Source organism: Geospiza fortis, unplaced genomic scaffold, assembly GCF_000277835.1.
Source record: "Geospiza fortis unplaced genomic scaffold, GeoFor_1.0 scaffold213, whole genome shotgun sequence".
In the NCBI taxonomy this organism is placed as follows: Eukaryota; Metazoa; Chordata; class Aves; order Passeriformes; family Thraupidae; genus Geospiza; species Geospiza fortis.
Genome location: NW_005054399.1, coordinates 2,811,414 through 2,838,449, shown reverse-complemented (window position 1 = coordinate 2,838,449; position 27,036 = coordinate 2,811,414). Strand labels below are relative to the sequence as shown.

Genomic DNA, 27,036 nt, shown 5'->3' with positions numbered 1-27,036 from the left:
TAGTAGAAATGTTTCTTACAAATTGTTTTGCCAAACTTTTATCAATGTCTAAGTCCTTTAAAAAATAAAATAATAATTAAAAAAAAAGTAGACCCTGGGTGTTTGAAAATCAGCATACAGTATATGCATAAATTCTGAAATTACTAAGAATGAAAACTGTAATGTCTTTAGAATTTAAAACCATCTTGTAGCTTTTTGAAACTCCCTTCCACTGGTTCCATGAGTCAATGAAGCCAAGTTTTATACTGTCCATTTTGTAAAGTGTTTTAAAGATGCGCTAAAGATTTTGCTCAAAACATAGTGTGTGTCTTGTGTATTAGCCTTTATCAAGGACAAAGTAACAAAGCTGCACCACATTCTGTTCAAACACTGTTCATAACTGCATAGCTGAAACTGTATAGAAAGAGAAAGGTTGATTACAGGGATCCTGAATACCCAAAGTAATTAGGTTTTTCAACTGGATGACTTTATGTTCACACTAAGGTTGATTTTAATCCAAGTCATAGAGACAGGGACCTAGGACTAGCCAGCTGTATTTTCTGTAAAACCTTCAGCTCTAGAAAAATCTCTACCCTAATCCACAGTTCAATGCTTATAGGCATTTCATAGAAGCAGAAACACACATATGAGTATAAACATCTCCAAAGAAACAGAATGTTCAGTTGGTCATTTTAAGTGAATTTTGATTCCACTTTCAAGCATGTGACCAGGACTGGAGCGTAACTTTTGCAGGAGACTGTTTAACAGAGAGAACATCAAGAGTAACTCAGAGGAAGGCCATTTTCTCTGAGTTTAGTCTTCCCTTTGGGTATTGAAATAAGCTATACATCCAGTCAATATATACACCCTTCAGAGAAACCTTTTCTCTGTTGTGTAACTTTTACACATGCTAGTTTCAGTTGATCTCCTAGGCTGTTATTACATAATAGATTATGTCACAGAACCGTACGGAATGTGCAGTATAATACAGTCAACTGGGGCTGACACTGATTCTGAAACAACGCATGCCCAAATACTTGCGTTTCTGGGCTGTAACATTTGTGTGTATGTGTGCATGTGTGTCTAAGTGTATGTGTGTGTGTGTGTGTAGCACCAATTACATTGTCCTTTTAAGGTTTACAATGATTAGTAGGAAAAGGTCTCCAAACTGATCAACATTGGGTCATCCAGCACCAGACATTAAGTGCTACATGTCTCCAAGGAAAATATGAGTGCATGGTCATTTCTTTTCAAATGACCAGTGTCAATAAGCCAACAAGAAAGCACAACCATGCACCACAACCAAAACTTAACACATTCCCACACCATCTATTCCCATTATGTAATCTTGCAATGCTTCCAGAAGTTGACACCAGCTTATAGGCAAATATGGTTGAACCCAGATCAACAGAAAATTGTCTAAATGAGATTTTTTTCTTTTGCAGCCAAGCCTCTTCAGTGTGACAATTCACTGCATCTTCGAATAAAGAAAAAAACTGTCACCGTTCAATACTGTCTTCACATCCTGGAACCTCGTTCTTGCAAAATCTGAAATAGACCAATAAAAATTCTATAAATGAAAATTAGCTCAATGTCATTCCTAAAGCATGGAGATCAAAGAGCACCATAATGACTACTTTAAATAAGTGGTAATGTGTCAGGGACCTGGTTCGAGGAAATTCCTGGGATCTGTGCTTTAAAGCTGAAAAAAGACAGATTGATATGTACAATGTCTACTATCAAATACCACTAAAACAGGTGTAAAACACTGCTAGGAATTGAGTATTATTAAAATAAATCATTAATACATTAATAAGACTTAAGAGTTGGCAATTGCAAAAAGTAAGCCATTGCACCTCAACGTAATTCAGAAGATCCTGAGGTCCTATGTGGTAAGTTAACCTGGGTACTTTACTAGGAACTGAATTTAATTTTAATTTTTCCTCTTCCAGAAAAATGTCCTTAACCTTCTGAAGTTTCACATGCAAACTGTGTTCCATAAATTAGTACTGAAAACGTGAACTAGCAAATCAAAATGTGCAGAAATGTCACACTGGGTGCACTGATGAAGAAGTTTTTAAAGGCCAAGTACAACCTAGCAAGATTTAAATCAACAACATCCATTTTACTTCCAGTTTTACTATTTTTTGTCCTTTTCTGTTTCAGTTTATTTTGTCTCCTCCAGAGAGGAAAGGATCCAAGTCTTAGGACTGACTGTTCAAGCAACTATATTTTAATGTTGCTGCTCTAAACTGAATTACAACCAGCAATACTGAGGTGAACTGTTGGGCAGAATAGTACTCTAGAACTGTGTCAGTAGGCTGCAGAACCAATCACGACAAAAGGCAAACAATGCATTAAGCAAAGCTTCAAACGTACTGAGCATAAGTACTTAAGAATGTTAATCTGTAAGTAAAAGTCTTATGATACTTCATTTTCTTTTGGTTCTTGGTAATTTTCTTAGTATTTGGAAAGACTCTTTATTTCAAAAGCTGAAAGAAAGCAAAGGCACAATCCCTGGACAATGGCAGAGGTTCTCTCAAGATGGATTTTCCTTCTATTATGATCTTTGCGTAGCCTGATGTTACAACAAACACTCAGTAGCACATTCCAGCCCACAGAATCTTCCAGCACATATAAACACTTCAATCTCTGTGCTTTTAGGGTAAAGGCTGGCAGTTGATTCACACAACAGTTTCAAGTATAGTTTTAAATTTTAAAATCTGAGATATTTGGTTTCCTTTTAATACTGTTTAAATGGCCATTGTATTATGTCTTTCATAGTGACTGAAGACAAGCAAGGTCTCACCTGCTTTGCCCAACTCCATGGGATTTTTTAAAGGCTGGAGTTCATGAAACACCCATTACCATTTGTGTAGCTCAGGGACAGTTCAGAGGCAGTGTGGTGTTAGCTCAAAAAATTAAAAATCTACTTTATCACTTGCTCACTGTACTCTCTCCTACACCTGGATCTAGCTTTGTGCATACAAAATTCCTTTTCATTTCAAATTCAGCATTATTGTTTTGAAGTTATGAAGCCAGATGTCAGTGCAACTATTTTGAAAAATTTCCAAAACACAGAAAGATGTTTTCCACTGGTCATATCATGCTTTAAGGTACATTTTAGAAGCAAAACCCTCTTATTTCATGAAGGTAATTCATGAATGTTACACACGACTATGTGTACTAAGCAAAAAGCATCCATATGAAACTGTAGGAAAGAGAGAAGTGAATTCTGTGGGGAAGAACCAGGCTCTGTAAATTACTCAGCAACTGCTTGTGTAATACATGCCAAAGGGACTAGATAAACTTACGGAAGATAGTGCCACTGATACCAAGTCATGGTATTACAGTGTCATTGTAGCTTCCATAAAATGACCTACATGAAGGCTTGAAGAAAAAATTCACAGACTGAGTTTTACTGGAAGGTGGGGAAATATATCAGGAGCAGATATCATAAATGCTTCATACTTAAACTCCTTCCCCAAGTATTTGCTGTCGGTCAGAGCAGAGAACAAAGTGCTGGAGTAGACGCCCACAACAGAGGACAACAGTCTGACGCAGTAAATGGAGTCAGTAAGTGAAACCATATCCATCAGAGACAAAAACATGGCTGAAATAAATACCTGTGCAACTAGAAAATAATACTGGATCTATTAATTTTGTTAATATTTCCGATTTAATATGAAGTATTTGAGTTTATTCATTCCTGGAAGAGTACTTGCAAGATTAATAGCCTTAGAACTATTTTATGTAGCATTGGGAACACATGCAGTAAGATAAAGCTGAGCCAGATCGGGACACTGAACTTTGTGCACTTTACTGAACCAGTAATCCTAACATAAAGCAGAAAATTCTATCACATCAGGCAATATTTTAACATACTTTTCTTGATGCTTCTTCTGTAACCTTCACCTCTGCTGAAAGGGAAATCATAGACTCACAAGAGTGGGTTTGGTTGGAAGGGATCCTAAAGATCATCTCATTCAACCCCCTGCCATGGACACCTTCCATTGTCCTAGGCTGCTCCAAGCCGTGTCTAACATGGCCTTGGACAATTCCAGTGATGGAACAACCACAGCTTCTCTGCACAACCTGTGCCAAGTGTCTCACCACCTTAATGGTAAAGAATATGCTCATCATTATATCCAATCTAAAGCTAGCCTCTTTCAGTTTAAAAACCTCACTCCTTGTCCTGTCACCATGAGCCCTGGTAAAAGTCTTTTTTCATCTTTCTCATAAGGCTTTTTAAGCATTGGAAATGCAGTAACATTGGCCCCTAGGGCTGTCTTCTCCTGGCCTAACAATCCCAACTGTCTCAGCCTGTCTTCACAGGAGAGGCGTTCTAGCCTGCAGGCCATTTCCGTGTCTCTCCTCCGGACCCACTCTCACAGGTCTTGTACTGGGAAACCCAGAGCTGAATGCAGCATTCCAGGTGGGATTTAATGAGAATAGAGTTGAGGGGGAGAATCATTTCCCTTGACCTGCTGGCCATGCATCTTTTGCTGCAGTCCTGGATAACTGGCTTTCTAGTCTTCAAGTACTGCTGGCTCAAATTTAGGTTTTCGCCCACCAGTATGCCCAAGTCTTCTGCAATGCTGCAGTAAATCCATCTATCATCCAGTCTGTACTGATACTGGGGATTGTACCAACTCTAGTACAGATCTGCTGTATAGAGGATTTTCCTTATTTTCATATTTCTGTTTTATTTTCCCTATAGGTGCACCAGATCCAAAGCTGGCTTAAAAATTCTAAACAATCCTGAATGAACGCTCATATTCTAGGGGCCTGAGTGTGATTGTTTCTTAGGCAAAAGAACAAGAAAACTATTTCTTCCCACTCAAAATAAGGCTGCTGCTACTAGAAATGTGTTTTAAGGACTGCTTGCCTCTCAGACAGCTTAAGAATATTACATTTAATTCCAGCAAAGTGCCAGCTTACTTTGTTTCAATAAAGCTTCAGATTTGATTGATTCCTTTCAGCCATTCCTGAAGACCTGGCAAAAGCAGTAGATTCTGTTTGCATAATTTCAGAAAATAATATAGGTTCTTTTCCAGCCATGTGCAGTGACTTCATAGAATCACAGCATATCCTGAGGTGGAAGGGACCCACAAGAATCATTAAGTGATGATCCTGGCCTTGCACAAGACAACCTCAAAAATCACGCCATGTGTCTGACAGCATTGTCCAAACTTCAGAGATAAGTGTTAAGGCTGCTTTACAGCTAAAAAGGTCAGGTATATAGGTGAGAAGCCAAAGTTCAATCTCATGCGATGGTAAATATCTTCAATTTATACAGGCTCAAGTGACCACCCACACCATTCCATTGAAAATTCAATGGTATGTTATCTTCTAGAAACTAGAGAGTGGAATAAATATGAATAGTATCTAAAGACACATTAGGAAAAGTGCCTAAGTTGTTTTTTCAGATGCAGTTTTTTTTTGTGCTCTTCCACTTGCGACTTTTAACGTAACTTAATCTTCAATCAGATGTCAAACTACAGTGGAAAGGATCCCTCCCCAGAGTTGTTTCCTGTGATAAATACCACTGCAGCACCAAGATCACACTATTTACTTTTATTTGCCACATCTTTACTAAGAAATCCTTATTTCAAAATTATCAGTTAAGACCACCTTTGGACTATGCTGCACTTCAATCAAGTTTGTTAAATTATTGCCAAATCAGACATTTACTGAAAATGTATACAGTAAGTTTGTATCACACGCCTCTACATGTAAAAAACCTATCTGACAGAAAAGATGGTGCACATAAAATAAGAAAGAAATGAATGAATGAAAAGCAATTCTGGCCCTAGAATCTACATGAAGAACTTCCCTTCTCAGCAAAGCTTTAAAGGTATTACTCACAATACAGCTGATAAAAGCAACTCTAATTATTCTGTCAAAGAAGCAATATCCAGAACACAAATTCTACCTTTGCCAACCATGCCACAACTATAATCACAAACACACACACACACCACCAGGACTAGCTGAAGGACAGCACTAGTGGGGGTGGGAATTGGATGGGGCAGAAAAGAATCTGTTTAAAATCCTAGGGCGGCTAGTGCTCACCATGACATTTACACTTAATCTGAGTCATTCATATCGTAATCCGTTTCTTCATCCTCACTCTGAGTGTCATGCAGCATGCAGCACGTATAGAGGAAGGAAGGGAAAAGAAGAGATTGCAAGTGAGTCAGAGCTGCAAAAAAGTAAATTCCACTTACACCTGAAGCATGTGGCAATGACATTTATTTACTTTTACCTGGGACCCCCACTCTTTGTATAAAAAAGTATGACAGCTGACCATTTCAAGAAGGAACGTAACAGATATCATGACAATTTCCTCTTCCAAACATCCTGAAGTCAGCAGATAGAAGCCAACAGTCAGGTCCATAAAGTGGTTTGAAAGAGAATACTGCTTGTGGGAATACAGCTTATCTTTTGGTTGTGCCATGGCTACCTGTAAAAGCCAATGGAACCATTTAAGATGAATTTTCTTTGTTTAGGCGTATTAGAAGGTTACACAGAAGTCGTCTATAACTTATTATGTTGTTAACTAAAGAAAGAAAACACAAGAAAAAAGTCCCTAAGAAGGAATGAAGGTGAAGCATGATTAGATGGCTACGAGAAGATACTTTCTCCCATTCTGAAAATCCAGGACTATTAACTAAAACTGAAGTGCTTGTCAATAAAAAATACCTATTGGCAGTTTGTTTTTTTTTCTTCTCTAACTCAATCTGCTGTAAAAGTAATATGAGGAGTTCCTTGTAAGTCAGTCCCAGTACATGAACATATTATTCTGTATATAAAGGTGGATATCAGAATTTCAATCATACGAACTTCATGAAGACCAAGTCGGACACTACTGAGGTGAGAGGATAATGCTTGCTAAGAGGGAACTATGAAGATACCATCTCCCAAAGTCAAGACCCCTGAACACAGTTGTCAGAAACCTCTCAAAAAAAAAAAATCATTTTTCCTTTTTCTCCCAGTCACTACATATACCTATATACAAAAATATGATCTTTTAGAAACTTAATATATAATAGAATTATTCTTCAAGTATCGCCTATTAATTGCTAGGAATAGCTTAACTCTTCCAGGACAAAAGGAGGGAACTTCCAACCAAAATTAACAGTAATTACTATTCATCACAGTGGTCAAATGATGCTCTGCTCTCTTCTCTGAAACAATGACCAAGCAGCACACTAATGAAGACGTCTAAGACGTCTTAGCACTACTCCATTTACACAGTTATAATGCAGTCTCAACTAGCTTTTGGTTTTTGTCTTTAACACTTATTTTTGACCCATATTTTCTATTACATCAAGGATGCAACATAATTCTGGCAACTACTACAATTACCTGAAGATGCACTACCATTCCTTATGAAGATCTTTATTACGCTCTAGAATTCCACATTTTATTTCAGGTAGATATCTCCGACCTAAATTATCACCACATACCTCTAACATGTCAACTTTCAAAGTCTTCCTCAAGCATCCTGGCAAAACCAGACCTAAACTAGGGTTTTGAAAGAGCAAGTCATGGCTTACCCAGTTTCACTGTTTACCCCTAACTACATTAATCCTCTACAACTCTTTGGAAGCTTTATCTCAACAGGGATGAACATAAATTACTCGTTTCACTAGGAATCCAACATACAGCTTAGAGTATTTCTATAGTCCAAATTATAAAATTATTCCATATGTGTAGCTGCATAAGCATGCTACAAAGCATAGAAAGTAATGAAGTTTTATCTATTTGAGGCCTCAATACCAAGACTCAGACCCATTCTTAGCATTATTTCAAAATCAATTTTTTTGAAGGTGATTTTTGAAAAAGCAAGCTTTGATGATTTATGAATTGTTTTCCATCTACATAAGGGAAATCAAAAGCTTTTAAGACAACTACAGATGTATCCAGTTTGTCCGTAGTCATCTCCTCATACAAAGCAGCAATACAATGATAAAAGCTGTTCACCATTCATGACTCTGAATACACTTACATTACAGAACTGCTCTGCCTTATGGTTAGTCAGCTGTGGTTTTACATTTTCCTTTGTACAAATTCTGAAATACAACTGAGTAAAATGCTAAGATACTGTGTCCATTACAATCTTATTATAAAGCTGGTTACAGAAATTGAACTTGGTAGAACCCTAAAAACATTAACAAGTACCCTCATTTTATTGCACGTGACTGTTTTACAGAGATAGCATCTTACAAGTTCCATTCTCAACAGTAAGATTTCTTCAGCAGAAGTCAAGCAAGAAAAAGTTTTTAACTGAACCAGTGTTACATGTTGAATAATAAACAAAACCTAGTTTCTCAGCTGTAAAGAGCAAGTATTTGCCAATACCTGAAAAAAACAGGTACTGAAAAAGTACAGAGTATTGTATTTAAATAATTCGGGCATGCATAACAAATGCATGCTGATTGTACCATTTACAGTCCCTCATACAATGGACAGGGAATCATTATTAGTCTTGAACAAGGGGGGAAAAAAGGACAATGAAATAATAGTCTAGAACAGAGGTAGATCTATCATGACTTGTGAAGCCCACCCAATTCAACACCATTTCTTTAGTCCAATGCCTAGTAACTCACCTTTGCTTTTTCACTGGGTTCACTGGTTGTGCCATAAGGAGTGTTATGCAATTCCTTTGAGACAACACACAGAAATTCAGCCTGATCTTCATTGCCATAGTTATAGGAAGAACCAATACTGACCAGCTGAAAGATGAAATTTTTAAAAAAAGTCAGTTGTATCTCCACATAAAATAATTTCCATAAAGTATCATGATTAGTACAAACATTCCTCACGGTTCAGACTGTTGGCTGTGCCTGAAGCATGATTCTCCACTTCAATGCAAATACGTTTTGATGCTGACAAATACATTGACAATACACACTCTGATGATAAGATACACACAGGTTATTTTTAAACTGTTACAGAATTAATGATTCACTGTGAAAGAAAAGACTGTGGAGGCAGGCCAGTGAAGAAGTAGCCTGTTCCCTGTTTCTGTTATTTACTAGAAACCTTCCTATCCTCCAAAGTTAATTTCTAAAGTTTATATGCAGTATCTTAATGTGGCATGATTTAACATGTAAATGGCTGCATGCAGGATCCTCTTTAGCCTGAAGGGATCCCCATCAGTACTTACAGAAGAATGGTATTTCTATTAAAACATATTTTGAATGAACAAACACAATATTTGCATCTGATTGGAAAACAACAAGACACGGCATGGTGGGACATCAAGATTAACATCTGAAATTCATACGTACTGCTACAAGGAAGTTAATTAAGGAAGTGCTACAAGCAGAAGCCATGTATAATGAAATGTGACATATTTACAAGTTTCTACAGTCTCTACATTGAATGATAAATGACAATTTACTGAGAAAGAAGAATATACTCAACATCACTACTACTTCTTATGCAGCATGTTTATCAAATGGCAGAAATTGTCTTACCTTACACACAATACACTTACCTAATATGCTAGAAGCTTTACATGCTTGCCTGCCTTTCCAAGCCAGATTCAATTCAGATGTAGCTGGTTCATTTATTTTAAAGTTTTATTTCAAAAGCACAAGATAATGTATGTTCTACAAGATAATGTCAGATCTACTGACACAGATCAAAATCCTAAAAATAAAACTGTTGCACAGATACACTGTGTCAATTTGTCATTACCCAAACTATATTTAATCTATCTACCAAATCACCACATATATACAATAAGACTGCCCTATTCCCCAATTTCTACTGTACCATTTAAATGCTCTAGAAACGGCCACATAGAAAAGGCCTAACTTATTTTTCTAAACACTGCAGTTACCTCTGTAAAGACAAATAGTGTGCTGCCCTTAGTCTAGCAGAACACCAAAGAGAGTAAAAGATTTGTTAAAGTATGAAAGATGAAGTCAAGATGAAATCCTGATCCAGAGTTTGCACTTAAGGGATAAAATTATTCCCCCAACAAAAACTGAAGTTAGACCAAGATTAAAAGTAGCTTCCATACAGCACTGTTAGAAGAAAACAAAGCCTCACTGTACTTTCTATGGAGAGATGTTCAGACATTCCTGCACTGCAGTAAGACTGCCAAGCAAGCACTTCCACAGATGGACAGTCAATGTCTACAAAGAGCAGTAGGCAGTGTGTCTATATAGTGAATCAACTTGATGTCAGGCCTAGGCACTGTCAAAAATTTTTGGAGCCTGATGATATTACAGGATACAAGGCTCAGCTTTCCACGAGCAGCACTGCCCATCAAAATTCATCATTCTTAAATCACGTACTTTAACTACTTTATGTGATCACCAGAAACCTTCCCTGCCTCTTCCTCTTCTAACATCACTCTAGTTCTGCAAAATATATATATAAAGAGCAATGAACACAGGCAAAAATTATCATCAAAGACATTTTTTCAACCAAAACTGTGTAATGAAGTTACAAACACGCAGGTTTTCTAGAAGCACCGATGGATATAAAGACATTATTTACCTTGAGATGTTAAATCAGCTAATCTTTCACAATGAATACTCTGCAGTCTGCACCATAAGGTATTTGTGCAACATAGAATCATGAAACCCACAGAGTAACTAGTTGCACAAGATGGACTAAGAAAGTCTACTGAAAAGCTGGAAAATCAACTCAAATTTATTTTGTGTATTAATATGATTTGTTGATTGTCTTTCCTATCAACAAAAAATATGCACAGATTTTCAGAAAATAATAGCAATTAAGTTGTTTTAAACCCAACAAAGTGGTACAAAGTTTACACTATACATTATATAGCAATTATAAACCATTTTGTACAAATACAGTAACTGCGTCAATTGTTAAGGTAAAAGGTAGGAGATTAAACAACATTTTTAACCCACTTGAAGGCTACAAAACATTAAAAAAATTTGCATACATATTTAAATAAAGCCACTCAAAATTCACCTTCTCTGAAGTTGGAAGAATTCAAGCATACAATTTAATTAATATACAGTTGACTCTTCTTCTTGGAAAATGGCAAGGACTAGTTATCAGGTAAGCTATGTTAACTACCAGAAGGAAAAACACTTCTTTACTTATTGACACTCTACAAAAACAAATGACCTCTCTGAAAGTAGATACCATACAAGACCCAAACATCAGCCAAATCATCAATCCTGTTTCAACCAGGTTGACAGGTCTTCAGTTGATAGCTACTAACAAATTCTTCATAATCCAATCACGTAAATCAACGTATTGCACGTAAGTCTTTTTTTAGGAGACATGGCAGATTGAATATTTTTAGTCAGTTGGATAGGACTATCAATTTAGCTAACTGCAAAACATCTAATGACATTTTGCCACTACTTAACAGTTGATAAAGTCACTTTTGCAGAATGAAACCCAAGTTCCTCAAAACTCCAACTCACAATACTCTCATAAGCAGTTTGATATGTGTGCAGTCAAAAATGTAGCATCTGCATAGTAGCAACTGTATGCTAGAAATGTCATTGTAGCTTTCTGAAATGATCAACAACAAGGCTGATGGCAGACAAAGAAACAATAGAAAATGATTGCAGATTAGAACTGAACTGTTCTGTCAGGAACTGAGATCAGAAATATGTTTTAGCACTCCTATTCCAAAAGTCACTTCACTGTTCCCAGTATTGGTGACAACACTTTAAGAAGGATGCTGATAAACTGGAAGACTATCCGTCATGTCCATCTGCCCCCACACTACCACCCCCATCCCACACCCCAAAAGAAGCCACAACACATCGAAGTAATCTGAGGTATGAAAAATAGGTCAAAGGATTTCAGATTATCCAGTCTACTGTTTCTCAGACTTTCTGAAAGGACAATCTGTTTTTCTTTTGAAGCCACATTTGCTTCATGTAGCTTAAATTACCAAGAACTTAAGGAAGGATAAAATAACATGGTGAAATGGTAAATTCCATAGATTCATACGCTTTTATATATATACACATATGTACGTATACATACACATATCTATTTTTCTCCCTTAGTTTATTCCTTCCATGGCTTGTTCCATTACACTCATTACTAAAGCAGTGCGATCCTATTTAAGCATCTCTGTGAGCCCCAACAGCACCAGAATTGAGCACAGAAAAATGCCAATGCGACTTATCACAGAAAATTCATTAGATAAAGATCCATTACTGCTTGCATGACATAAGGGTTGATCATACTAGTAAGCTGTCCGCTACAGCTAAAAAAAGAATGGGAAAGCAACATTACTTTTATTTGTATTAAATCAAAGAAATATAGTTATTGCGTGATGTGCTAATAGAGATCACAATTCTCCTGAAAAGAAATCACAAGAAGGAATTTCCTGTCTCATAATAATGAACCTTATTTTTGAAGTGAACTAATCTCATGCCTAACTGAACTGTGACAGATCTCTAAACCAGACACATTTCAGTAACACGCCTATACAGATTTGCTGCATTGTTTTAATAATATTGATTCAAAATCTCTATTATATATTTACCAGACAAATCAGCAACAGTATTGCTATCTCAGATAACTACTCCAGGCTGCACAAACAGCAGCCCAATCTTCTTCATCTTCCTTCTTCCTCTGCTTACCACCGGAGTTACTAATTTTAACTAACTTTCCTATTCACCACTAGTAATTTCCTTCTCTATTTTGTGATGCTCTAATTCTCAAAACCAAGTAAATTCTGTAACAATTATTCTCAAATTCTATTTCAAATATTCTTGTACTTTGAATATTACTGCTTCTATTTCAGATGTGGTGAACCCCTTGTACACTACAAAGCTTGAAAAATTATACCATCAGCTAATAAAATCATAGAAAATCCTCCACTCAATTTTTTTTTACAGAATCAAGTTGTATGAATCTAAGAAATGACTCTATGCCTTTTAAACATATAATGCATTTGTTCTGCCTTTCCAAAGGATTTGCAAAAGGTTATGAAGATACATACACATCAGCTCTTAAAAGTCAGGACTGATGACTAACACCAGGCCTGAAAGAATATTTATTTTAGGTCTCTTAATGCAATAGTCAGACTTCAAAGATTATTTTTTTATTATAATTTTTATTTTATGTTATACCTGTATTAATTTCTTCACGGTCCTTCCCACCTTCCATTTTACAATGCTGTCTTTTACTTTGAGCTATCCAGGACATGAACGCATGAATAACATCATTCTGCCTGTACCCTACACATTACTTACAAGCCACAATTCTTTCTCTGTTGCCGGAAGTATGAAACACCCACATTTCACATTCCAAATGTTACCTATACAACTGCAAGACACAGATAGTGCTTGGTACATTGAAAGCAGATTCTGCTATAAGGCTGGGTAACAGTCCGGGTTTCAAATCTAGTATTGCATGATTATGTGTCCATATAAAGTCACAAGCAAAGGTTTGTTTTTATTAAGCCATTTCACTATCATGTTATCTTCATAATGTTATACTCATCTTTCAGACTAAATAACCATATATGTTGCAAGAGAAAGAACAAGTACTCCAGGCATTTTGTTGATGAAAAAAATTACAGAGCACCAGGTTCCCAAATAAATTCACAGACAACACTTCAAAATGTAGCACAGATATTTAAAGAAACAGAAACTGCCTCCAATGTTACTGAGAGCAAAAAATCCTTCCCAAACTCACAAATATTTGGAAGTAACACAGCAATCATAAAAGCAGAACAAGGGGAAAAGGAAGGATGAAAAAAATAGAGAATGAATGAAGCTAGGATTCTCCATCTGGATTTCAAGAAAATTTCCCAAAATGGAAAAACCCCAAAACAACAAAACAGTAAAGCCAAGGTAACACCCAGCATGTTTTTTCAACTTGACACAAGATTTAAAACTGTCTATTTTGTTCTCCCCTCACTCCTCCATATTTTACTTATAAAAACTCCTGTTACTCGTTATTCAAATTTTAACATCTTTCATCCACCTAAAAAAAGAGTTAAGTTCTGAGTTACCAGAAATAAAGGGTTCAAACTCAGAACTTAACTTTGGTGGATGAAATAATAATTTTCCTAGTTTACCAGAAAAGTCCCCTTCTGGATCCACTGAACTCAAAGGTGTATTTTTAGGGCTCCTTATGTTTGAATTGTACCCCTTACTTAACAAGTATGGATCAAAGGCTGTTAATTTTGGAGGAAAATTTAAGGAAAAGAAGTTATTTTGGAAGTAAGAACTCTCCCTAAGAAAAACCTTGAACTAAATAACCGAGGGATTTTTGTTCAGTTGTTCTCCTATTATTTTTACAATGTGGACATTCATAATGTGTAATGAAATATTGTGAATATAAATAAAAGCCAGTCACAAATACACACAAACTACTATGTGCTGTACATCCAGAAAAAAAGTGGAATGATCTGAAAGCAGCAGAAACGCAAGGAGGCCAAGCATATCACTGTGAGGGCAAAAAGAATGGTGTGACACACCTCACTGCAGCATTTCTGGAAGCATCTCTCTTCCCCTTTCACTTCCCGTGACACTATCAGCAGAAACTCTGACTGCTGAGCCCGGCCACAGCTGTACTGGGAACCTATACTGATAAGCTGAAATAACCAATCAAAGCAAAACACAAAAAGAAACCTTTGTAAAGCTGAAGTACATACCGTTATCCAAATTGTACAAGTAGCAGATGAGCTCAAATGTTCAGGTAACACTTACTCACCACTAGAACAGGTTGCTATCAAGCTACAACTTTCATTTCAACTTAAAATTTACTGAGGCAGTTGCAAAGCCCTTTTTAATTTAAATGGAAGTTAAGAATTACTGATAAGAAAACAGAAAACTCCCCATATAACTGTGTTGTAGCCAACTACTCTGAAAAACAAACAAAGTTTGGTGCGTTATGAAAGCAACCGTTATTTTCCTCTCATACATTGACAAGTGGAAAAGGCAGCATGGATATAAGACTGGAGGGTGTTATGTAAAGCAATATATAAAGCCTGGGTATTAAAGAGCTTCATCTTGTTGCAACTACTGATAAAATACAGCTAAGGAAACATAAGAAGTCAACGAGAGGAAAAAACGTTGAGTGGTCTAGATTAGCTTTAGAAAGAGTAATTTACAGAAGATCCAAGAAAATAACTGGAATGTAAAAAATTGTCTTGTTCCCACAAAAATCACTACCAAGAACACTGGCCAAACATCTAATAATTTAAAATTCAACCTCAGCTAAATTTCTCAACCTCTTATTACAAAACATATTTTGCCTTAATAACACAGGGCAATTCCTAGCCTATTTAAATTGAAGCATAGCTTTTCAGTGCACTTCAGAGAGATTAGAACTTAATTTATATGTGAAGAGTTAGACAACAATTGCCTATTCTGAGTAAACTGGAGATTACGACAGATGAGAAGGCCCACAAATAGTAACTTTATCTATATCCTGCTATTGTGTATGAATAATTTTGAAGACAGCAGTTAAACACCATCCTCCTCATACAGTGAACGTACTTACGACTGCATTATGGTGCCAGACTCAGGTTACATTAATCATTAAAATTTACATGATCAATGCCACTGCTGTCTAACGCATTTCTATTTAGCCACTTTGTATAGGCCACAGTTTTTTATTCTGTTGTATTGCCAAAATACTGTTTTTTTTCTGATTGCCTGAAGAGGCAACAATTGAAGCTAAAAATCCTCTACAAAATAACTCAGGAAAGTGGGGCAGCATAATTTTCGGTATTAGATTTTGGACTGGGACTAATATATAATTGTACTATTTTAGCAGAGTTTTCAAGTGTGTTCTTTGGAAAAGGGCATCAATACATCTGCATTAGTGCACCAACAGTTCAGCACCTTCCACTCCTATTTAATAACCACATACAATCATATTTAACTATAAAATTTTGAAATGCTAAGCGTAAAAAACCATTTTTTTCAAAACCAACCACTTGAGCATGTTATATGTGGCTCAGAGCCCAAGGACTCTTGATCTGTAAAAATATCACTCCTCTGAAAAAGCTGATAAGTCCATCTTCTTTCACATACAGAGCATGGTGAGTACCAGCCCAAAGACTGCTTCTGAAGGAAAGCATGCTGCTGAGCACCATGGGCTTAGAAAAAAATTACAGAAATGCTACAGTGTTTTAAAGAATAAACAATAAAAGTGTTTATGCACAATATTCTAATCCTATTTCAAGTGAGTACAAAGGAGGGAATGGGCTAGTGTGAGGTAATGAGACGCTAAGTATTATGAGATCATACGGCTGTTCTGTTTATCTACTTCAAACTATGTGTCTAAAAATATTCAACATGGGAGAGGGAGGAAGTAGGGAGACAGCTGGATGAAACAAGGATGTAATGTTCAAGAGAACCACTGGATTATTCCAGTTCTAAAAGAGATTATAATAGGTCTTTCAGCAGTTGCACTGTCAAAGCAGTATTACTCCCAAATAAAATATCCTTGAAGGGTTAAGAATAGGTAAAAGATATGGTGTCATTTAAGCTGCTAAGAAGTAAAGGAGCTCTATTTGTAATGAAAGCTAGTTTCTCCTGACAAAGAAGAATGTTGCAAAACCTTTTTCCATGCACTAGCCAAAAAACAGTAGTGTATTAAGTGAGTTTTTTTCAGGGACTTAAACAACACTTAGCTTGTGGCATGCCAAAGAGACCTGGTAATACTTGGAGCACTGAAACATAAAAAGCTTGCTCTGTGCCTGCTTATTCTATTTGCTCATGACTGTCTCCACGTTACCAGCACCTTACATATTTTGTCAAATATAAACAAAATGTTCTCTTTCACCTTTGTGTCATAAACATTTCTTAAATGTTGCTTTGTTGTGTTATTACAGTGAGACTATACAGGATAAGGGGCTTGTGCTTATTTCAATTTCTCCTATTGTAAGCCTCAGACACTGAAAAAGGTGTTAGCAGATGAACACTTGTGTTTCAGAGTTAACAGACTGATTGCTCCAATGCAGTTTAAATACTCTGCTGGATTAGGAATGTGAAGGATAAAGCAGCTGTACAGTTCATTTCTTACTTACAGAAATTATCAAAGATAACAGATAGATGTTGCAATTTTACAGTGTGTTCTTGAATGCACACACAAAGCTATTTTTATGCACTGCAAAGAACAAGAACATTCACATAGCTCACAGCCATCAAGCTTCAAATCTACACAGGTAAAATACACCCTCCTTTGTGTATCAGGCTTTTTTATCTGAAGAACCACTCTTTGGGCCTGGCAAACATTTATCTCCCAAGCTCATCTCTTTTACCCAGAGCTCTTCATATCTAACCTATCATTCACATAAACTTGAAGTTATCAGTTAATTCTGATTGATTCACCCTTCAACTGCGGATGTGTAGACACTGAAGAATTACGTTTCAGACGTTGCAGATGTTTTTATAGAAAGTCAGCAAAATTTACCTCCTGGAAAGCTGAATTTTTCTTTTGTTTTATGATAAATGCAAACACAAGTATCACATTTTAACTTCGCTGTGTATGTTTATCCAAATTCTGAAAATGACTGAATAAAAAAAGATGCATGGAATTTAATTTATAGTCCTCTTTCACAAAAGGTACTTCATACTAATTTCTTAGAAGACTGTGTTAACTATATCCCGTAGGGATTTTTTACCTGTTCAAATTTCCAGCCATCGGACATTGTGGAAACCATTTGAGTGAGTTCCTCTTCCTGACACTGCAGCACTCTGTATACATGTTTGACTGGCACCTTCAAGAAGAAATATAAGATGCTCAATAGGGCATGGAATTCACTATGTTTGTGACTTGTCTGAAGTTGCCCTTACTCTCTAGAAATGGTAAGCAACACCACTTTGAACCCATCCAGAGCAATGAATAACTAGGGCCATTTTAGCTGAGACCTATAGTAAATGCTATCAGAGCACCCCTGCGATCCAACAACCTAGCTTAAAGAGAAATTTGTCAATAACAATGTAAGTTTGTAGTATCTCCATGAAGACTCAGCTACCAGGGAAGTTACCAGTTACCTGAGTAGCAAAGTTAATGAACAAACTTCATCATATTCACTTTCATGGAGAACATGAGCTGCTATGAGAAGAGGCAACCTTCTCACTCGCAGAGCATTACAAATAAAGAAAGCAACGTTGCTACAAAAACATATGACAGGAACTAAACAGCATCTGTATGTATGCTGCATAAACATACTGTATAAACAACAGTTATACCATAGTTAGGCAACCTCATCATATTCAGAACATTTAAAAGTCAATGAGAAAGCTATGATCTACAAAAGCTGTTCTCTAACGTAACTATTTCCAGAAATGATATTATGACAAATTCTACTATTACCAAACATTTTGCAACAATTACTTAGAATGTGTTCAGTTTTTGAAAGAGATCTGTGAAGTTTGTAAGCAGACTGGCAGGAGCCAGCAATTAAGAATATTAATCTTTGTATACTAGTGGTTCCAGATCATCCAGTGATGGAGGCAGCCATTCAGTATCTTACTGGGGAAATCAGGAGATACGTAAAAAAACAACTCACTCACTACTTGTCATAGAACAAATAATCAAAAGAACACAAGAAAACAGCCTCACCTGAGAGATTCTGCTGTCTCTTTCTCTTATTTTGTCCTTTACCAGTTTTATTAGAGATGTGATATTGTAGAATTCAGCCTCTTCCAGTACACCTAGTATGAAAACAGTTTTTGGGAAGACAGTATAACTAAAGACTCCAGGCCAAAATCACCAACCAGTTCATAAGATTATCTTCTCAACAGCTACAGAAAATTATTTACTTTTCTCTATGATAAGGCAGTTCACTAACCTAACAATTCTGGCTTCTTTCAGGTACATGTAATTCAATGTTTGGCTCATTCTAAAAAATTGCCCTAAAAATATCCCAAAGAAAATTGATGCCATTTCACATACAAAACAAGACAAGAAACAAAAAAATGTGCACAGATACCGTTGCATAGCAGACTACTAAGACTACCATACCTCAGGCCCTGCCTCAGGCTGGAATGCAAAAGAGAAATTTAAATAATCCTACTGAAAAATCTCTGCAGCTGCTAGCAAGCATAAAATTTTTCTTCCTGTCATGTGAGATCTTAGAGTCTGAAACAAAAGCTTGAAGATATATACTGCTTCTACTCACATGTTCAAGGTCTACCTGTTCTCCACACGCAGTATGCTTAACTAATGCTCAACTAATTCACATGGAAATTATATTTCGCACTATTTCCCCCTATTGTTAAAGTGTATTACTCTTTGATAAATTTCTTCAATATGCTATCAATACAGTTTTATTACTGTATGTTTTAAAACAGTCATCCTCCATTAGGGTAAAATTGACACAAACTGGGAACAAGGAGGGAGAAGCTGGGGACAGAATTCAGTCTTTAAAAGCATATTCCACACATCTGAACATGCCAAAGCTTCACTTTTAGTTTGCTTTACATCTTCTAAAGCTTGCTTCTTAGGCAGCATTCTTTTGCTTAAAGAGAACTAAACCCAAATATTTCACAGCTACACAGGAAAGATACAAGATTACACAATAAAAGGCATCTCCCCTCTTGTTTGAATACTTATGTTCCAACTGAGAATGGGGGTTGTGAAATCAAGAATTGTACTCAAAATGCCCAAATAACCCCATAAACTGTAACTGCATGATACCTATCAGTTTTGCTTGAAACAGATAGAAATGCTACACTGGTTAAGGTTTGCCATCTTGTTCTAAGTTAATTTTGGTGATTCAAAAGAAGTGAAAATAACAAGCAAGTGGCAAGCAAACAAGATATTTAGAGATGTCTTACCTTCCTCAGCTAGGTCCTTGTTAATAACCAGTTTTCCGTGTCTGAGATAGTTCAGCACTGGCCCAAAGTAGGTTGGGTCTCTATCTATTAAATAGGCACCTGTTTCATCCTAGATTAGAAAAACAAACAAACACAAACCAAACAAACAACCCAAAACAAAGGAAGAGAACACCAAAGCCCAAACCAAACAAACCAAAAACCTCACAATGATTTGAACATCCAAGTGGGAACTGCAAGCTAATATTCATCTTGCAGCAAGCAGGTGTACAGATATAGTCACACCCCCTGAAAGCTGGATTTATTAAAGACAATAAAAGGAATTAAACAATATAACTGTCGTGGTATCAGACTGATCAATCAAATCATCCAATACACAACTTCTCTTATTTGATCAATCCCCCTAACACCTCATCAATGATTAACAACATCGTTAGCATGAAAGATCTAAGCAGTAAGTGAGAACACCAAAAGTTAAGGTTAAAAATAGCACTTAAAACCAGGAAATCTTGTTTGGGAGCCTGAAGAGTCAGAACAATGGCTATATTCTAGCGAGTTTCAAATACCAGTTTTTTCCTTTTTCTTTTTTTTTTTTTTATTAAAGGCAAACAAACCTAACTTTTTTTAACCTCAATGCTTTGCTCTAAAAACATTTGCTTTTGTCTTTGCTCAGATGTACTAATACTCACAGAGTACTAAGAACTGCTGTATACCAAGCAAGGGTTGTACACGCATCTTCTAAAAAAATAAAAGTAGAAGATGCAATTCCTACCTATCTCGTGCAGACAAGCAAAGTAATAGATGAATAGACGAAAACTAATGCTCAATTTACCAAACAGACTATAGTGTTTTGTGAATTGCAAAACAGTTCAGGAGATTGACCTGCAGAGCTGATATTCTTGACAAAGAGATAAAGAAGCAAAATTGGTAATTCCTATGTTATTTAGAATCTGTGTGTGAACCCCTGCAATCAAGATAGTACTGACATACTTGTGCAGGCTGGAGATCTAAGGAAGATTCATAGAAAGATTTCTAACTGATCTACTGCTCCTTTCTACTATCAAGTGGGTTACTGACTGTATTAATCTATTAGTACATAAGGTTTTGGTGCAATGGATATCCTACAGATATATACTAGAGAGATGTGGCAGCACGCCAAATACCTTTTTACTTATTCTTATTTTTAATATTCTAGTAGTTTACAGGAGATACTAGAAAAAATTATCATTACTAATAATGTGGATCATACTCCCTCAAAACCATAGGCACTAGCAATAATTGCTAGTGAAAGAAAGAAACTCTACCAACTCAGTCGTCTTCATTTGAACATTAATGCCTATATGGAAAAATCTGATTACTGAACTGTGATATCTGAAATCTCTCTCTACTTAGCAGTATGTAGAGTTTCTAAAATGTTTTGCTGGAAAAAAACATGGAGGATGTATTTTCAGGTACATAGATTTAGTTTCCGAATAACTGCAGTTGTCCAACCAGGATGGGTAGAATGTAGAAAGACTACGACCTCAACTACAAAAGCCAAAACCCTTTCTATAATTACTATTAAATGCTTTACACACCTAGACACAGTGTCATTTCAGAAGAAGTGAAGGAGTGTATAATTTTGTATAAAATTAGCTGTTCAAGAAAATGCTAACATATTAAAACGTGCTGTCAGTTAACCTACACTCAGACCAGACAATGCTTGATGAAGTCTAATCACAATTTCTTCTGATCTAAGCTCATGGTCTCACAAAAGCAAGACTATGCATCAAAACCAGTAGATAGATGAAGTAGACTAATTTTAAAATTTAATCTATAAATATATTTACATAACCAAAACACTTCAAGAATGTGCAATCTACAGATACAACCCAAAGAAATTAGAATAGCTGACAACTGTATGAATTATAGGCTGAAAAGTATTATTTAGTAAAGGAAAAGAAACCAGTGAGGTTGGAAAGGAAAATCCAAAACAGATACAAATAAAAGCTGTTTTCAAGAAAAAAAATCTGTACTTGGTCATCATCTGAACTGCATTAAGAAACACAGGGCTTACAAAACTGGAAGTCTTCGGAGTTAGGAAAAACCAATCTCTAGAAATAATCTTCTTCCTTAAGATGATTGTAATTTTTCACACTGCAGTGTCTTCTCACATCACCTTCTGAAGCAATACTGGTTGTCAGCTTTACACCACTTCAGAGATAGAGAGGTGGGTCACAGAAGCAAAGTCATTAAAAGCTCTAAACGAAATCTTAAGTAACAATGGCTACTTCACTCCTTTCACAAAAGGCCTGAACTTTTTTATTTAAAGGCCTACATTATCTGAAATCGTATTTTTCTGAGTTGATTTCTATATATGAAACAAACTTCCAACAAAACCATAAAGGGAAGAAGATATGTCAACTCTTCTCTTTCAAATTCCACCTTATGAGAAGTCATACACCAAAAAAAACACATCTCAGTAGTGTCATAGTTTACTCTGGAAGCCTTTCAGATAAGGTGGCTTGAAAAATAATAAAAAAAGAAGGCACACAAAAGTCCTATAATTTTTGCTGTATTAGAGTTCTTTTAAACATTAGGAAATATCAACAGTTAAGAGAACTCTGGCTAAATTCTAACAGTGTGCAAACCAAATTCTGTCAACAGGATTCACTTAAGCATCTAAATTCATGCAAAAGTTGCTTACCTAGATTACAGACTCAGAAAATATACATTAATTAACATTAAGAGGAGGATGTGTGTCTTGAACATTGACCTGATAGCTCAGATATGTTACACACTAGCACCAGGGAGCCAAGAATCAAGAGATGAACCGATCAGTAAAGAATATTGTAACCATATGCAAATAAGGTACAGGTGAGTGGCGCAAAAAATTTACTTCCTCAGCATCTTCCTATAGAAAATGCCTTATCACTCCTCCTTTTGAGTGAGCTGCCTGAATATCCTTCAGTATATGCTAAGCACTTCATGTTGAAATTACTAAGAAAGGCCGATTACACTAGATCTTTAAGGATATTTATGTAAACATAAATCCAATACAAGCTGACACAGAAGCATAGTCATCTGCTCTACCTAGAACTCTAAAAATACAGATCGTAAGTCTTTCAGAATATTATCAGGACTGTTTTCATCCACATGTACATGAAAACACACTGTATAATCACATGTAATTAGCTTTTTGGCACTTTTTAATAAAAACCGGTGTACTGTAAGACAAAATAATAAATTGCAAACGTGATCCCATGTGAACTGGACAACTGAGAGAGGTAGCTAGTTTGCATGTACATAACTAGCTTTAGGCTTGCTAGCTTAATTATTAATAGACTTTGATGTCCCAGCTATGCAATTTCCTCTGCTAACTAGTAAATTGTTTTTTCTACAAGCTTTGGGAAAGTTTGCATCTTCACTGACACAACTAGTGTAGGTATTTTGAAGCCATTTCTTAAACTTTGGGTGAATACCACAAATGTCAGATAAACCTATATTCTAAGAAAGTTTCAAAGCTCTCTCTCTTTCAGATGTATTTTATAGAAACAGGTGTTACTGTTTACCAGAACAGCAGGTAAAATTAGAAATAAAACAGAAATTTTCCTCTGTATTCAGTATAGTCATATCACCCTACACTTAGAGGTGTTTCCTGCAAATGCTGACATTCTTCATAAGAAAATTCATAACAAATGCTTGTTGTCTTTGTGCATCCAACCCTAAACTGCTAGTTAATCACAGGACTGTTTGTATCTTTACCCAGTTCTACTTCTGCATTACATTCTTCTCTGAAGAGCTTTTTTCTTCATTGTCTGCAAGTTCTAGGCTGTTTTCATGCATATTTACAAAGACACCATTTAGAAGACCGCATTGACTATGTACAGTGAAGACTGCATTTGTTTATTACCACTCTCCCACACTGATGTTTAGTTCAAGTTACAAACACCATGGAATTTTAGAGGAAATCTAGTAACTTGCTCTTAAATTTTCAATCACCTGGTTCAGCATACCAATGAAAAGTCAGTGTAGCTCACAATTACATTCCTTTGAAAAATACTGACCAAAGCAACTAAATGATCATGTATTCCAGTTGCAAATGTTTTCACTTCAATCTTTATAGAGACTGAAGCTCAAAGGAATCATAATGAACACTTACCCTGATCTTAGTTTAAAACACACAAAGAACTCAATTTATTTATAACCTTTAGAAAGTAGCAGTGAAACCTAATAATTCCAATAAATAATTACTGTCACTGTTAATATTATGGACTTTATAACAAGGACATCTATAGTTTGACACTTTGCTAGCTGTATTTCCAACACCTTTGCTAGACTGAACAGGCTTCTCTATTAGATTTCTTGTCTCCATGTATATACCACTGGACTGAGAAGTCACTCCTTAAACTCCTTGCCATTAAAAAGTTTTGTTCTTTAAAACTTTTCACCAAATCATATTTCACCCTGCGATTAGTCACTGCTCTGCTGTGACCTTGAATTGTGGATGCTAGAATCCAGTACAGGATTCCAGCAGGACTCAAAAGGTGCACCAAATACATACGCCTCCCTAATCCTAATGCAATTCTTGGGGAGATTTAACAATCTCCCCAGGAACTGCATTAAAACACTAGCTGAAATGTCATAAATTTATTTCCAATTAATTATCTTCATTGGGATCAATACTGGATCTGAATACACTCAAGTCATACCATCAAGTTCTTGGCTCAAGGTTGCATGCTTCAACAGGAATATTTTAATTTCACATAATTTTTTTATTTTACATCATTTACATATTCTGAGTTCTTATAAAGGCAGCAATATGCAGAGAAACATAGTAGTATTTGGTACTAAATTTGGATTCATATATAATTGTCATCCCTATCATCTGTGCTTTTTAAATATTGAACCAGTGAATTTTTCACAAACCATGTGGCCTAAAAACTTTGAGCGTCTGCAGACTAGTGGTACTTATCAAAACTACATCAGTAATACAACCCACCTGACAAGTCAGAAATCTCATAGACAAATGAAATGTATCTGTTACTTAGAAAAATGACTACAATTTAGATATTTCTTAATGCCGACAGTCAAGGTTGCACTACCAGGAAGACTTTGACTTTTCTGAAACACTAAGTGCTTGCGTGCTTCCTTCTTTGACAGATTTCATGCCAACTTTAGAAAGGCATTAAAAATCAAGCATGAATACTACTGCCAAAACCTTCTTACAGAAGTTTGACAATCTCCTTCTTAGGGGAAAGTTAAAAGAATGCTAGAACAGTTTGCAAACAAAAAACTGGTATATAGCTAAAACAGGAAGATGCTGAAACAAGGAATATATATAAATTATTACTAGTAATGCAGTAAAAGCATTAAATTAAACAATGATGACAAGGTGAGCAAGGCTCTGCTTGTCTATTTTTACGTATTCATCTCTAAACCAAGATTTAAATACCATGGAAAACAAATCTTATTCTGAACAGTAAATATGACCACTACAGCTCATTTATTTGCTGAAATCTGAAATGATTCTCGAATAGTTTTAAAGCTGCAAGTGACGCTCTGAAACATACTAAATTCAGAGAGTCAATGTCACTATCCTAATCCATTCAACACTAGTTTGGCCACAGGGTGTGCCGAAGGTTAATCTTTCTCCCATTACAAGTGGAAACATACCTGACAACAAGAGACCTGAAGGCAGTTTATAGGCCAACATGCTACCTTTCTTGAAGCCTCTCAGTTCTTTACAGTAGGAAGCATTAAGGAAATCTTAAAATCACAGACTATCCTGAGTTGGAAGGGACCCACAAGGATGAAGTCTAACTCCTGGCCCTGCACAGCACAGCCCCAACACTCCTAGCATGTTGCTTGAGCTTTGTCAAGCTCATGGCTTAGGGTCATGACCATTCCCTGGGAAGCCTGTTCCAGTGTTCAATCTCTCTGGAAAGAACTTTTTCCTGATATCCAACATAAACCTCCCTGACACAGCTCCAAGCCGTTCCCTTAGATCCTGTCAGTGGTCACACAGAACAGAGATTGATACTGCCCCTCAAGAGGAACACGCAGACAGAGATGAGCCTTCCCTCAGCCTCCTCCAGCTGAAGAAGCCAAGTGACCTCAGCTATTTCTCATATGGCTTCCCCTTCAGAAACTTTGTGTTCCTCCTTCAGATGCTCTCTAAGAGCCTTATATCCTTCTGATATTGTGGTGCCAAAAACTGGCTACAGGACTCAAAGTGAGGTCACATCCCAAAAAAGAGCAGAATGGGACAATGCTGGACAACAGAGCAGGACACAGCTGGCCATTCCATTTGCCAGAGCATATGGCAGTGCTTTATCTTTTAATTAGGACGCATTAGAGGAATGCTTTCCTACTCTCTCCCAAAGAGACAGTTTACCTATCAGTAAGTCGCCTACATATTTAAATTTAGTTTTATAGGTAAATTTAAGTTCTCCATAAAAACCTCAACCAAAACCAAAGACAACTACAAAACAACTCCCACACCACCACACTTCAACTTTTTTTCCTTCTAACTCAGGAACATTACATTCTGTTCCCTAAGTGTTCAAATATCCTTTCTGGAAGTTATGCCTGAAAAAATTATGAAATCTACTAACCTCATTGAAAAAAAAAAAAACTTCAAAATTTATATACAATAAGCAACTCCTTATTTTCAACCTGTTGGTTATAGGGTTATAAGCTGTTCCTTTCTTTTCCCTAACTTTTTTGTCCGTGATGCTCCAAAATTTCTTTCAGAGCCAGCACTATATACTTTATATCCATTACTAAATACCACACCACAAATAAAATCTTAATAACTTTCTTCCCCTACTAAAAATGAGTCAGTGAATACCAAAATATTCACCCACTACTTGCAATCTATGCAGAATATGCAACATTTTTCTCTAAGAATTGCTGAAAAGACAGAATGCTACGTCTAAGTGAGAGGCTATTATCAAAAGTACTTTGCTCTGCTTCTTGTAATTGAACAAGAGAATAATGACAGTGCAGAAATAACAAAATGTCAGTGCATGCAGATATTTCATTAAACCGCTAAAACCAAACTCCGTCAAACAACGTAAAAATATTACACAAACGTACAAACGATATTGTGCTGTCTGCTGTATTTATGAGCAGTTTTGTATTCACGAACCCAACTGCTTCGCACGACAGCACTCATTAAGCAACACTCGTCAGGAAGACTCCCTCCACGGCAGCAGAGTCGTTCCTGCTGCCCCTCACCGCGGCGCCGGGCCCCGCGTTCCTTTCACGCCGGCGGCCGCCTAGGCAGGCGTCACAGAGGGAC

General features: G+C 36.3%; 1 protein-coding gene across 1 annotated transcript; it reads right to left on the bottom strand.

Annotated features, from left to right (window-relative positions):
- Positions 1-846: 846 nt before the first annotated feature.
- KCTD5 (potassium channel tetramerization domain containing 5) lies at positions 847-20,182 on the bottom strand. Its single transcript, XM_031061089.1, has 6 exons — positions 20,162-20,182; positions 19,755-19,863; positions 18,538-18,629; positions 17,594-17,689; positions 8,595-8,720; positions 847-1,527 (listed from the first exon to the last, which is right to left on the bottom strand). The coding sequence occupies exons 1-6, from the start codon at positions 20,180-20,182 to the stop codon at positions 1,498-1,500; spliced, it is 474 nt and encodes a 157-aa protein (XP_030916949.1). The 3' UTR covers positions 847-1,497.
- Between the last annotated feature and the right edge of the window lie 6,854 nt (positions 20,183-27,036).

What these genes read in the sequence shown, in the direction of transcription:
- KCTD5 (XM_031061089.1), bottom strand. Translation starts at nt 20,182, where the DNA reads ATGTTGTTAATCATTGATGAG. An exon ending in CAAGGACCTAGCTGAGGAAG is followed by an intron (nt 18,630 to 19,754) that starts GTAAGACATCTC and finishes TTTTCATACTAG; the next exon opens with GTGTACTGGAAGAGGCTGAA. An exon ending in GAGACAGCAGAATCTCTCAG is followed by an intron (nt 17,690 to 18,537) that starts GTGAGGCTGTTT and finishes TTCTTCTTGAAG; the next exon opens with GTGCCAGTCAAACATGTATA.